Source organism: Nannospalax galili, unplaced genomic scaffold (genome assembly GCF_000622305.1).
Source record: "Nannospalax galili isolate Female #2095 unplaced genomic scaffold, S.galili_v1.0 scaffold807, whole genome shotgun sequence".
Taxonomy (NCBI): Eukaryota; Metazoa; Chordata; class Mammalia; order Rodentia; family Spalacidae; genus Nannospalax; species Nannospalax galili.
The window spans coordinates 363,164-375,288 of NW_008355917.1; the positions used below are offsets into that span (position 1 = coordinate 363,164).

Genomic DNA, 12,125 nt, shown 5'->3' on the forward strand with positions numbered 1-12,125 from the left:
TATCAGCTTAGTTCACAGGATAGAGTCCGAGTAGTCCAACAATAGCTACACCACACTGGAGAGGCTGAGAATCTGTAGTTGCTCAGTCCACAAGGCTGGATGTCTCAGTAGTCCCAATCCGGTGCTGAAGGTCTGACGAGTTCCAAAATATCAGCTAGTCTTCAGTCTACAGCAGCAAGACGAACTCACACATAGGACACTTCTTTTCTAAATACAGTGGGACGTTCTACATAAAGCTAAGCAGGGTTGCCCCATGTCTCCTAGGTCCTCCCTCTAAAAACTAATTTACTTACATAAAAGATCCCCAAAATTCCACTAGTAAACTGTTAGAATTGGTTAATATTTTCAGGAAAGTGGCAGGTTACAAAATCAACTTACAGTAGCCTTTCTATATACCAATAACAAGCAATCAGAAAAAGCACTTGAGAAACCCTCCCATTCTCAATAGCCTGAAAAAAAATAAAATATTTAGGAATAAACCTAACCAAAGACATTCAAGATCTCTACAACGAAAATTCTAAAACTCTAAAGAGAGAGATAGAGGAAGACAATAGGAGATGGAAAGACCTACCATGCTCATGGAAACTGCTAGAAGACAACATAGGCATCACCCTCTAAGCTATAGGCATAGGGAAGGACTTTCTAAACCAGACACCAGTTGCTCAGGCACTAAGGTCAACAGTCAGTAAGTGGGACCTCATCAAATTACAAAGCTTTTGTACAGCAAAAGAAACAATCAAGGAAGGGAAGAGGAAACCCACTGAGTGGGACAAAATCTTCACCTGCTACACATCTGATGGAGGATTAATATCCAGAATATACAAAGAACTCAGGAAAGAAAGAAATAAGAAGATAAATGACCCAATAAAAAGATGGGTGGTAGTCCTAAACAGAGAGTTCTCAAATGAAGAAATTAAAATGGCTAAGAAGCACCTTAAAAAGAAGGGAAGAGGAAACCCACTGAGTGGGACAAAATCTTCACCTGCTACACATCTGATGGAGGATTAATATCCAGAATATACAAAGAACTCAGGAAAGAAAGAAATAAGAAGATAAATGACCCAATAAAAAGATGGGTGGTAGTCCTAAACAGAGAGTTCTCAAATGAAGAAATTAAAATGGCTAAGAAGCACCTTAAAAAGTGCTCAACGTCCTTAGTAATTAGAGAAATGCAGATAAAAACCACTCTAAGATTCCATCTCACCCCAGTCAGATTGGCCAAGATCAAGAGAACAAAAGACTCCGAATGCTGGAGAGGATGTGGGGAAAGAGGAACGCTCGTTCACTGCTGGTGGGAACGCAAACGCACACAACCACTGTGGGAAGCAGTGTGGAGAACCCTCAAAAAAACATGAAAATGAGCCTCACATATGATCCAATGATACCCATAAGCATATACTGCATATAAGCATATACCCAAAGGACTCATCCTACTGCAGAGATCCCTGTCCATCCATGTTTGCTGCTGCTCTTTTCACAGTAGCTAAGAAATGGAAACAACCTAAATGTCCCTCAGCTGATTAATGGTTAATGAAAATGTGGTATATTTACACAATGGAGTTCTACTCAGCAGTGAGAAAATTATGAAATTATGAAATTTGCAGGTAAACAGATGGAGCAGAGTGTTATACTAAGTGAAGTAACATGAACACAGAAAAGCAAGCAGCGTATGTTCTACCTCATTTGTGAGCCATAGCACCAATCCCTTATATATGAGTGTATAAATCCTTATATAACACCAGGAGCCAGGTAGATGGAAAGGATACATGGAGGTAAAGGACAAGAAACAACCTGAAAGGGAGATAGTAGGGAACAGGTGTTACCTGTGGGAGATGGAAAAAGTGGAAGGAGAGGAGGGAGGGACATGCAAGGGACTATGGGGTGGGAGAGAGAGGGAAGTCAGGACAGGAAAGATGGCAAAATGAGTGAATCTCAGGGACGAGGAAACCTGGAGGGAAAAGTGATGCCCTAGAAACCCTGTGAGAAATGCACATAGAGTGTCTGAACATTAATGCATATGTAGACCTGGGAGTTGCTTGGAAGGGAACGCAGTGCCAGAGAGAAGAGACCTTCCTTAGAGTGACAGGATGCCATACAGCACTCATCAAAGAAACTTCTTTTTGCAACAGATGGAGGCTTCTGCAGAGTTGGATATCTAGTCAGGCACAGAGAGCATATACCTGGGAGATGCCCCATGCTAGGTGACACATCTGTAGTTTAATCTCTACAACTGAGTCTCATGGAACATACTGGAATAAGGGGTAGAGAGAGGGCTAATGCAGCCCTCAACTCTCACCAGTGAGGCTTCCATGTACATTAGTGTGATGCAAACAGAAGACCAAAACTGGCCAAGTTTTGGAGAATAAGAGGCTGTAGAGTGTAGGATGGGACTCTTACATGGAACCTCACCCACCCACGGCTCAGGGACCATTGAGGAAGAGGAGGCAGAAAGATTGTAAGAGCCAGGGCTGGGTCATGAACACTGGAGGCTTGCTCATGTGAGCCTGTGGCAGCGGTGGCATCAAGTGCAGGACCCATGTCAGCTCAAATAAACAAGATCCCAAAGGGGAGGAGAGAAATAGGTGGCAGGCCAGCACTAGACTGAGAACTATTTGAGGCTGATTGCTGCTGGGTGAGGGAGAGTATGACTTACCTGCGACCACTAGATGGGCTGACTAGACTCCAGTGGACCCATTTACACTGAAGGACATTTGGGTACAAACACCTGAATGAATAGGACTCAGCAGTAGGGTTCAGTGGGAGATTAGGGGGAGGTGTGGATAGGGGAGGGGTCTAGATTTGAGTGGGCAATGTTGTATGAAATTTTAAAGGCTCAATAAAAAAAAAAGATCAAAAGCTACCCAATTTGTCTAAAAGCCCACTCAAACAGAGGAAACTCAAATGTGGTACTGTAACATAACCTAATACACATGGCCAGAGTGGTCATAGATCTTAGAGAAAGCCCCCAAACTCTCACATTGCTAAACTAATATGATTTCTTACTACACGCAAAATATGTATCCTTATATTTACAGACAAATACCCCAGTCACCACCCATCAAAGAAGCTCATTCTGCAGCAGTCAGGGACTATTACCAAGTACCACAACTGGTCACACATGGACATTGTCTATGAGTTGCCCAGGCCTAAGGGACACATCTACAATGCAACCTCCACACCTAAGGCTCATGGAACACAGAACAGGGATAATGAAGAGGACACTAATGAATCTCTCAGTTCTCAATAATGAAGCTCCCTCATGCAGCGGAGGGCCAGGAACATGAAAGGTCACAAATGGCCAAAGTGTAGAGATTAAGAGTCTGCTGAATAATTGTCTCTAGACAGGACCCCTTCATCCACCCAAGGCTCAGAGACCATTGTGGAAGAGCAGGGCAGAAAGATTGTAAGAGCCGGGGAGGAGGCACAGGACCATATGGAAACGGGGTCCTACGAGCTCCTGGGAACCTGCTCATATGATTTTATGGCAATGGTGTCAGCATACACGAGTCCCATGAAAACTCAGGCAGACAGTAACCCAGCACAGAACTGGGATAGTGAACAGCAGACCTCAATCTTGTCTGAAGGAATGTTGGCAACTGACTCCTGCTGGATGAGGAAGAATTGATCTTCCTAAAACAAGGAACTTTAGATAGGCTGACTGGACTCAGAGGATGGACTGCACTGAGGAGCAGCTGTGGACACTGACAACACAGTGGACAGTAATAGGGAGGGCAGAGTACATGGGCTCTGACAACACAGTGGACAGTAACAGGGAGGGCAGAGTACATGGGCTCCAGTGGGGTGGGGAGGCTATGGGCGGGTGCCAGTGGGGATGGGTGTATAAAGATTATTAAGATTGTTTGAGATGTTCTGTATGAAATACACACAATAAATATTTTACTTATTTTTATTTTATGTATATGCATGTATTGCCTGCAAGTGTGTAAGTGCACCCATTTCATGCTATGCCCATGTAGAACAGAAGAGGACATCAGATCCCTTGGAACTGGAGTTATGGACAGTTGTTAGCCACCATGTGGTTACCGGGATTCGAACCTAAGTCTTCTGCAAGAGTAGTCAGTGCTCTTGACTGCTGAGCCCTCTAGATCCTCCCTCTAAAAAGCCCAGGGCTATCACACAAGCGCATAGGCAGACCTGGAGGTGTAGAGAACAGAGACTACACAGGAGCCTTGGGATTTAAGGAACAAGGAGGTGAAAATCATAAGTTTTCTTTTTTTATCGGCCACGTCCTCTGGATATGTGCTCAGGAAACCAGGGGCCTCATAGAACCTAGAATAGGCACAGCAGAAAACACCACAAAGACAGCAAACGTCCTTTGGTGAAGGAACCAGGAGAAATGGGCCCAACAAGAGGAAACTTGTTTGAGAATGTGCACCGTCCTTTAACCACAAGCTCCTTGGAATCTGCTGGGTAGAAGCAGGGTGTCTCTGATTCTCCTTCTGGAGTCATGACCCTGGGATTCGGCAGAGAGCTTAGCAACCACTCCCACTATCAGCAGGAAGACTCCACAGGATGGTGTAATGGGATACTAACCAACTCTCCACTCTGAATCTACTCTCAGTGAGTGCTGGATTTCTGCCTTCCTTCGGCCTGGGCTAAGTGGTGTCTGGTGGGGCTGACGCTGCATTGAATAGAGGAAGATGGAGTGCTTTACCTCTAAGATGTGCTGTTTAAACACTTCTGGGCAGCACAGAGCCTGAAGACTTGGCTAGAATACGAAGCCAACAAATGGCATTTATTTAAAGACATGTAGACTGGAAGGGAGAAATACTCATTTGTAGACAGCATGGCTATCATAGAATGACTTAAAGAATATGTAAAAGGATGAATTTTTGAAGGTCACCAGCTACCAGATTAATCAACACTGCAAAATCAATAGCATTTCTCTACTCTAGGAACCAATTATGTATAAACCAAGGTGAAATAATTATATCAAATACAATTGTTCCAACTCAGATAAAATACCTAGCTATAAATATAACAAACTATGAACAGAATCTATGCACTAAAAGTTATAAAACACTAATGAAATAAAGGAAGGATTATCCACATTGACAGTAATATGTACCTTGTTCACAAATTAGAAAACTCAGGAAAGGAGAGTCCTGAATTCTCCACAACTGGGATACAATTTAACATGGTACTTATCAGAATCTGAACGAGCTTAACCTATAATTTATGTAGAAATGCACAAGAACCAGGGCACATAAAGCAATTGTGAGAAAGAGGAATGGACTGGGACTAGCTCTCCACTTAGCAATGAGGCTTTCTGCAGTGACGTCATAACAGAACCAATGTGGTGTTGGTAGAGGAGTAAAGACACACACACACACACACACACACACACACACACAGGAGAGAGAGCGAGAGGGAGGGAGAGAGAGGCAGAACACCTAGAAACATGCCAAATATAACTAACTTTGACCAAAGTATCAATTTAATGGGAAAAGAATGGCCTTTTCAACAAATACTAGGTTGGGCATGGATAATTGGAAGACTTCTCCCTAAACTCATATCTTATTTTAAAATTAGACAAGATTGACTGTCAGTTAAAAGGCAATAAGTAAACCTATGAAATTTTTAGGAAAATGAAGAAAAATCTTGAGAGCCAAGTGGTACTCAGAGTCTTACATGTGACATATATCCATCACACTATACAGTGACTTCTCCACTTGGTAGTTAAGAGTCTCCAAAACTAATTGTGGTGTCATCATTAAGTAGTGATAGCAACACTTGTGAAGGAGTAACCCAGTCTTGGGAGTACTTACTGGCAGCAATGTTTTATGAATATTTTACCAAAATTAACATATTTTTATTTTATTTGTAAAACATTTTCTTTTTTCAATTTTGTGTGTATGCCTGTTCTATCTGCATGCATTTGCAATGCCTGAGGAGGTCAGAAGAGGGTGTCAGATTCCCTGGAACTGGAGTTATGAACAGTGGTGAGTCATTTTGTGGATGCTGGGAGCTGAACCTGAGTCCTCTGTAAGAGCAACTAATGATCTTAACCTCTGAGCCACCTCTCCAGTCCCTACATTTAGCCTTTATGGAGATCCCAGGAGACAGGGCCTGTGATTGACATTTATGATTAGGCATTGAAGACACACAGAAACTGAATAGCTAGAAACTGCCAAACCGGGCTCTGAAGCCAGGGACATCTGCTTCTGGATTCTGTGCTCACTAAGTCTGTGCTCACTAACTCTGGGCTGTGTTTCCCTTCACAAGTGTTTATACATTTTTTTTAACTTTTTCAGAATTTGAAGCATCTGGAAAGGGATTTGATACTTTTAGAAGGGAGCATATCCTCCTTGGTCCTCTCTGTCAGACAGTTTTAAAGGTCTAGTCATTTTGCACACTTGGGCAAGACTACAGTTAATGCATTATGGGAGTTTCATAGCCTTTGTTCTTCAGGATAGAGCCTGTCTTTTCAAGAAATGCATAGGCACTGTCTGTGAATTCAGGGCAAGTTCAGGAGCTTGTTTATCTTTGACGTGATGAGGTCACTCCCCGAGTCTAGGGTTAGTTTCAGCCACGACCAGGTGGCTTCCACTGACTGCTTGGTGTTGTGACACGTCACCTGGTGTTTGAGTCACAAACTTGAGGCCCTTGCTTACCCATATTATGATTCTGGGCAAGTTTCTTAATGTCTTGTCTCTTCTTTCCTTCCTTGGAAAATGGGAAACGTCTATCTCATGGTTGTTGGGGGACTTAAGGGGCGGAGAACACAGAATATAGCTCAGTGTTTAGCACATTTGGTTCATTGCCATTATCTGAAATGTTGCTAGGTAAGGTGAGGGCTTCAATGTGACCCCCAGAATATACTACAACTTTCTTCAAAGTTAACTGAGGCATTTATGACAAAACATGAAAATATCACAGTGTGGTAGTGTATGATTGCTTCCGAATAAAACCGCATAAATTCCTGAGATTAGTGAAATTCATGTGGTCTAGAGAGCACATATAGAAAGTTTTATGGCAAAAAAAATAATAATGGATCTGAGGTATTTAAAGCCACACAGGGACATAGATATTCTAATCATATTGGAGGGGAGTATTTGGGGCCCTCAAAACAACGTGAGGAACCTAGAGGCGTAGACAGGAATGAGGTTGTATGCTATTGAAACATTCGTATGAGTGGAGAACGTATCTACTGATCTTTACGGTCCCAGTACAGACCGTAATAATTGCTTATGGTATGAATTTTAATAAGGAGAATGAGAATTCCGAAGTCTGTGTCCTTACTCGCTTCTGTTCCTGCCTCACCTGGCCTCACACCGCGTACCCTCCGTGTTTGATGGGTGTACACATGGGGTTGGACAGCGACAGGTTGGTCCTATTTTGGAGCATGCTGAAGGTGACTTTTGCTCAGGGTAGCAGTGTGTCCTCATAAATTTTCCCTTCTCCTCTCTCTGCTCACTAACCTGCACACGTTTTTCTCTGACAGTTTAGATTGGTCTTCAGGCCTCAGGAAAAACTGGAAAATCTCAAGTATCAAAGTGAGTCCAATGTATTTCTGCACATTACCTCAGCTCTATTTTGTAAGATTTAACCTTTCCCAGTGTGAGAGCCTTGTTAAGAAATTTACAATAACAATTAACAAAGATAGACATTTCAATTGATCACTACATTGATTTTACAGTTCACTGAGCACTCTATATTGGATTTTTATTTTTGTTCCAATTAGCACTCTTTGGAGCTTCTAAAGGGGTTTCCACTCCTGATTACAACCTTTTGTGGTTTCAGTACCTTTACTTGACTTTCTTCTCAGTGTTTAAGAAGCTGTACTAAGGGGTCTTAAAGGAAATAAAGGGTATATGCTTTTCCATATTGTTTATTTACAGAGCACTCATTTAAATAGCTATAAGCACCAGGAACACAAGAGGACAGTTACTTGTGAAAGGTGTCTCTAACTTGGAAAGATTCACTCTCTTGTCTAGCATAGATCAACTTCCCCTCAGTTTACTATGCCATACGTATTTCAATATCGATACAACAATATCACTTCACAATCCAAAGGTTAATTCTGAGGCCAATGAACACGAGTCATTTGGAGACTTACTCCAGTGAGAACCCTTATATGGGGCCCTAAGAGCCAATCTGCACTACTCAGGGCCTTGTACTGTGACTTGACAAAGCTTCATGGTAAACGTGCTTTGCGGGGCCCTTTTAGCTGGGCCTTCCCATTTGAATTTATGGCCTTTGTGCTAAATAACCATAGAAGCAACCATGTGGTCTGCTAAGTCCTACGGTAAGGACTCTCAGTGGTGACACTCTTGAGATTTGGGCTGGTAGAGTCTCTGTCGTGGTGGGTGGGGCACTCCTGTGTATTGAGTGATTCTTAGCAGCAACCCTGGCCACTATCTTTGACATCCCAATAGTACTTCTTCTTGATTGGGGTCATGTCAACCGAAGATCTCTTCAGATATTGTCAGATGCTTCCAGAGGGAGGTGGAGGTCCATAGTCACTTGTGGCTTTAGAGCCACATGCCAACTGCGGGACTTGATAGTTTGATGGTTTCTTTACCTGAAAATGGGATCATAATACCCATGTTTTAGGGTTACTGAAGTTTCAACTACATCAGGAACAAAAAGCCTCCCTCCTGTCCTTCCTCCCTCCCTCCCTCCCTCCCTCCCGTGCTCCCCTCCCTCCCTTCTATTTCTTTTGTGATAGAGTCTGTTATATTGCCTAGCTTGGCCGCATTATACTCTGGCCCCGACACTGGCCTGGACCTGGCCTCCTCCTGCCTCAGCCCCCTCCCACGTGTTGGAATTAAAGGCATGAGCCACCATGTCTGGCTGGTCACTGCCATTCTTAAATTTTTTTCTAATTTATTTATTTATTTTTATTTTATGTATCTGAGTATTTTGCCTACATGTATATACGTGCACTATATGTGTACAATGCCTGTGGAGGCCAGAAGAGGGCATCGGAGTTCCAGCGACTGGAGTTACCAGTGGTTATTACCCACAGTGTGGGCGCTGGGAACTGAATCTGGACCCTCTGCAAGAGCAGCCATTGCTCTTTAACCTCTGAGCCATCGCTCCAGTCCATCACTGCCATTCTTTTTGATGAGTTCCAAAAAACTTTTCCAGTACCAGTCACTCCTACTTACGTGAGGGCGTCTCCTCTCTCTCTCCCACCCTGCAGAACATGATGATTGTAGCAACGGGCAGCACAACTGTGACAAGAACGCGATCTGCACCAACACCGTCCAGGGACACACTTGCACCTGTCAGCCGGGCTATGTGGGGAACGGGACCATCTGCCGAGGTAGGCTTGCTGTGTTGTGGGACAGCCTCCTGCTGCCGTGCTCCCTGGGCTGTCCGTGCTCATGGGGAGAGCCTCACTGCCCCCGTGATGCTGAGCACAGCCCGTTCCTGCTCCTGATCTATCTGCTGACTGGGGCACTGTGCATGAAAGCAAGTCTTAGCAGCTGTGTTGTGGGCATGCATAAGGGCACAGGTCCATAGACTCTGTCTGGTTTTGCCTTTCTTAGAAACTTGAAACTTGTGGGGAAAGTCCTAATTTTTAGGTGAAGTTTAAGTGCTACGAGTTGTGCATAGGGATCAGGTGGGCATCAGTCCTGCCCACATTGGAAGTACCTGCTTGACAGAGAAACTTAACACTTAAGAACTCGCACTTGAAGTTCACCCCAGTGTTTTGGCTCTGCACTGCGTTTAGGGTAACAGTGTAGCCCTCCTTCTTATGGGAGTACAGGGCCTTGCTCCTGGCTCCCTCCCCTCCGCTGACTGCTCTCTGCCCTCCCTCAGTCCCTCTACACAAGAACACTGGTTCCTGCTCATCCCTGAGCCTCCATGGATGCTCAACGTCTCTGTTCTGATGTAGATGCATCACAGAAATATGAGATGATTGTGTCGGTATTGGCATCCTCAGTGTTTCTTAGCCCAATCCTCGTTGGATTTGCTTTTCATAAGCAAGCTGACTCAGCACTACACATGTGTGTTTGTCTCTGAATTTTCTGCCGTGCGGTGAGAGTGCAAGTGAGCCTTCTCCCTCAACTTCATCTCTAGGAATGGAACGCACCTGACATGCTATAGTCCTCTGCTAACTATGTGTTAACCAGTCCAATCAACCAAAGAGAACAGAAACCCAAACCAGGAGACAGTGTAAAAGTATCACCTCTGCCTCTCAGAGGTGATAAATTCAGACAGAGAGGCATAGCCACTTACCTAGTGATGCACAGCACGTCATCAGAACTACTCTGCAGAGATATCATATTGCTCATGAAAACAAACTACAAGGACTAAGTTACCATATTTGTGCCTTGGAGCGGTGGGGAGAGTTAAAGGATTAATTTGCATGATATGCACAGTCACATGTCTAAGAGAGTGAAACCAGGAAAGCTGCCTTCAACACCAATATACCAACATTCAAAGCATATTTTTCTTTATTCCCTCAATTCTTACCTCTTAAGATACATTCTAGAGGCTGGGCTTGGTAGTACAATCCTGTGCCTGTAAGCCAAGGCAGACAGTTGTAAATTCAAGGCTACTCAAGGCTTGCAGAATGAGTTTCGGGCTGATCTGGGCAACTTAGTTGGATTCTGCCACTAAAGAAAAAAAATAAAATAGAAAGTAAAGCAAAAATAATAGAGAGCTGAGGTTATAGCTTAGTGATAGAACACTTGCTTAGTAGATATGAGGCCCTGAGGTCAATACTCAGTGCCAGAGAGCGAGACAGACAGATGACAGACAGACAGACGTATTCTAGTAAATTACACAAAGAAAGACAAATTACATAGAGAGATGTTGTAATATTATACACATAGTGAGTTACAAAACCTCCTAATATCCATTAGTAATGGAATACTTGTTAAGTTAGCTATATTTACTCATAAAGTAGAATGCAGTGGTTTAAAACTATAATCATATATATACATATATGTATATGTACACACATATACATATATATATATATACAAAATTTATACACATATGCACACTCACAGACATGAACATGCACACTGGGAGACATTTAAGACTATTTTAGGAAAAAAATAAAATCAAGTTGCAAGAGCGTGTATCTAGTGCTAGTGCCTATCTGACTTATTACTTCTGAATATCTGCGCACCTCCTTATGTAAAGACAGAAAACATGCAGCTCATATGTCTTCTTACCCGCGGACATTTGAACAAAACAGCATTCACCTGTTGATATGAATTCCATATTATTTGCTTGTCTTCCAATAGGAATTAATGTATGAAGTATTTATATCCTTCTTAAAATGTTCCACGAGTGCTGGGTTTTTTAAAGGCTGATGAGGCTATTTCTAAAGCAAAGCAAAGCAAAGCAAAAGTATTCACCTATGCCTGTGTGCTGTCTGGTCCCTGCCTGCCATCGCTATGACTCTAAGAAGCAACTTGGGGCTGGTTTTAGTGGCTCTCGCCCTAGAATTCTGTTACTTCATGAAGTAGCATTAACTGCTTTTGTTCAGTGCACTTGCGGTGGGCAGGCGGTCCTGCTGTCCTGACATGCAGCAGCCTCACGTTTGTGGAGTTTGTCAATCCAGCCTGAAAAGTGGGAGTTGAGATACTGACCCGGTGTCTGCAGACTCCAGGTGTGACAAGCACATCTGCCCTCAAATGTCATGAATTAGAGGGGAGTCAGCCTGATTCCTATGGTCAGTCACGCTGACCTCTGTGGAAGGACAGTCCTGTGTCTGATGAATGTTGCCATGGGGGAAGCCATGAAGTGCAGCCAAAGAACCAGATGAAGAGCTTGGAGGTCGGCACTGAGTCCTGCCTGCCTTAGGGGCACATGCAACATTTATATATGTTCAAACTGAGATGGTCTTTCCAGGCAGCTGATGTCCCTGTATGCAGTGTTCACTTTGTGGGATGGAAAGAGCTTTAATAACTATCTGTGGCTCACATGTGCTATCTCACCCCCCTCCACCCCACCGCCAAACCCTGGAGCTCTGAGAGACTGACGTCATCACTCTGCTCAAAGATATGGCCAAATCTGAATTAACTACTGAGGTAGTGGGGGATTTTCCATTTCCTTCTGCTCTGCCCCCTTCCTTCTCTTTCTTCTGTTCTTCCCCCAGATACATTATATTTCCCTCTCCCCCTCACCCCCTCCCC

At 43.6% G+C, this 12,125-nt stretch overlaps 1 protein-coding gene across 1 annotated transcript in view; it reads left to right on the plus strand.

The window, feature by feature from the left end:
- The window catches only part of Nell1 (neural EGFL like 1), a gene marked incomplete at both ends in the record, with an annotated part of 478,314 nt that overhangs the window by 332,556 nt on the left and 133,633 nt on the right, over positions 1-12,125 (plus strand). The window contains 1 exon segment of the mRNA XM_008853837.1: positions 9,170-9,292. Coding sequence (XP_008852059.1) covers positions 9,170-9,292 — 123 coding nt within the window.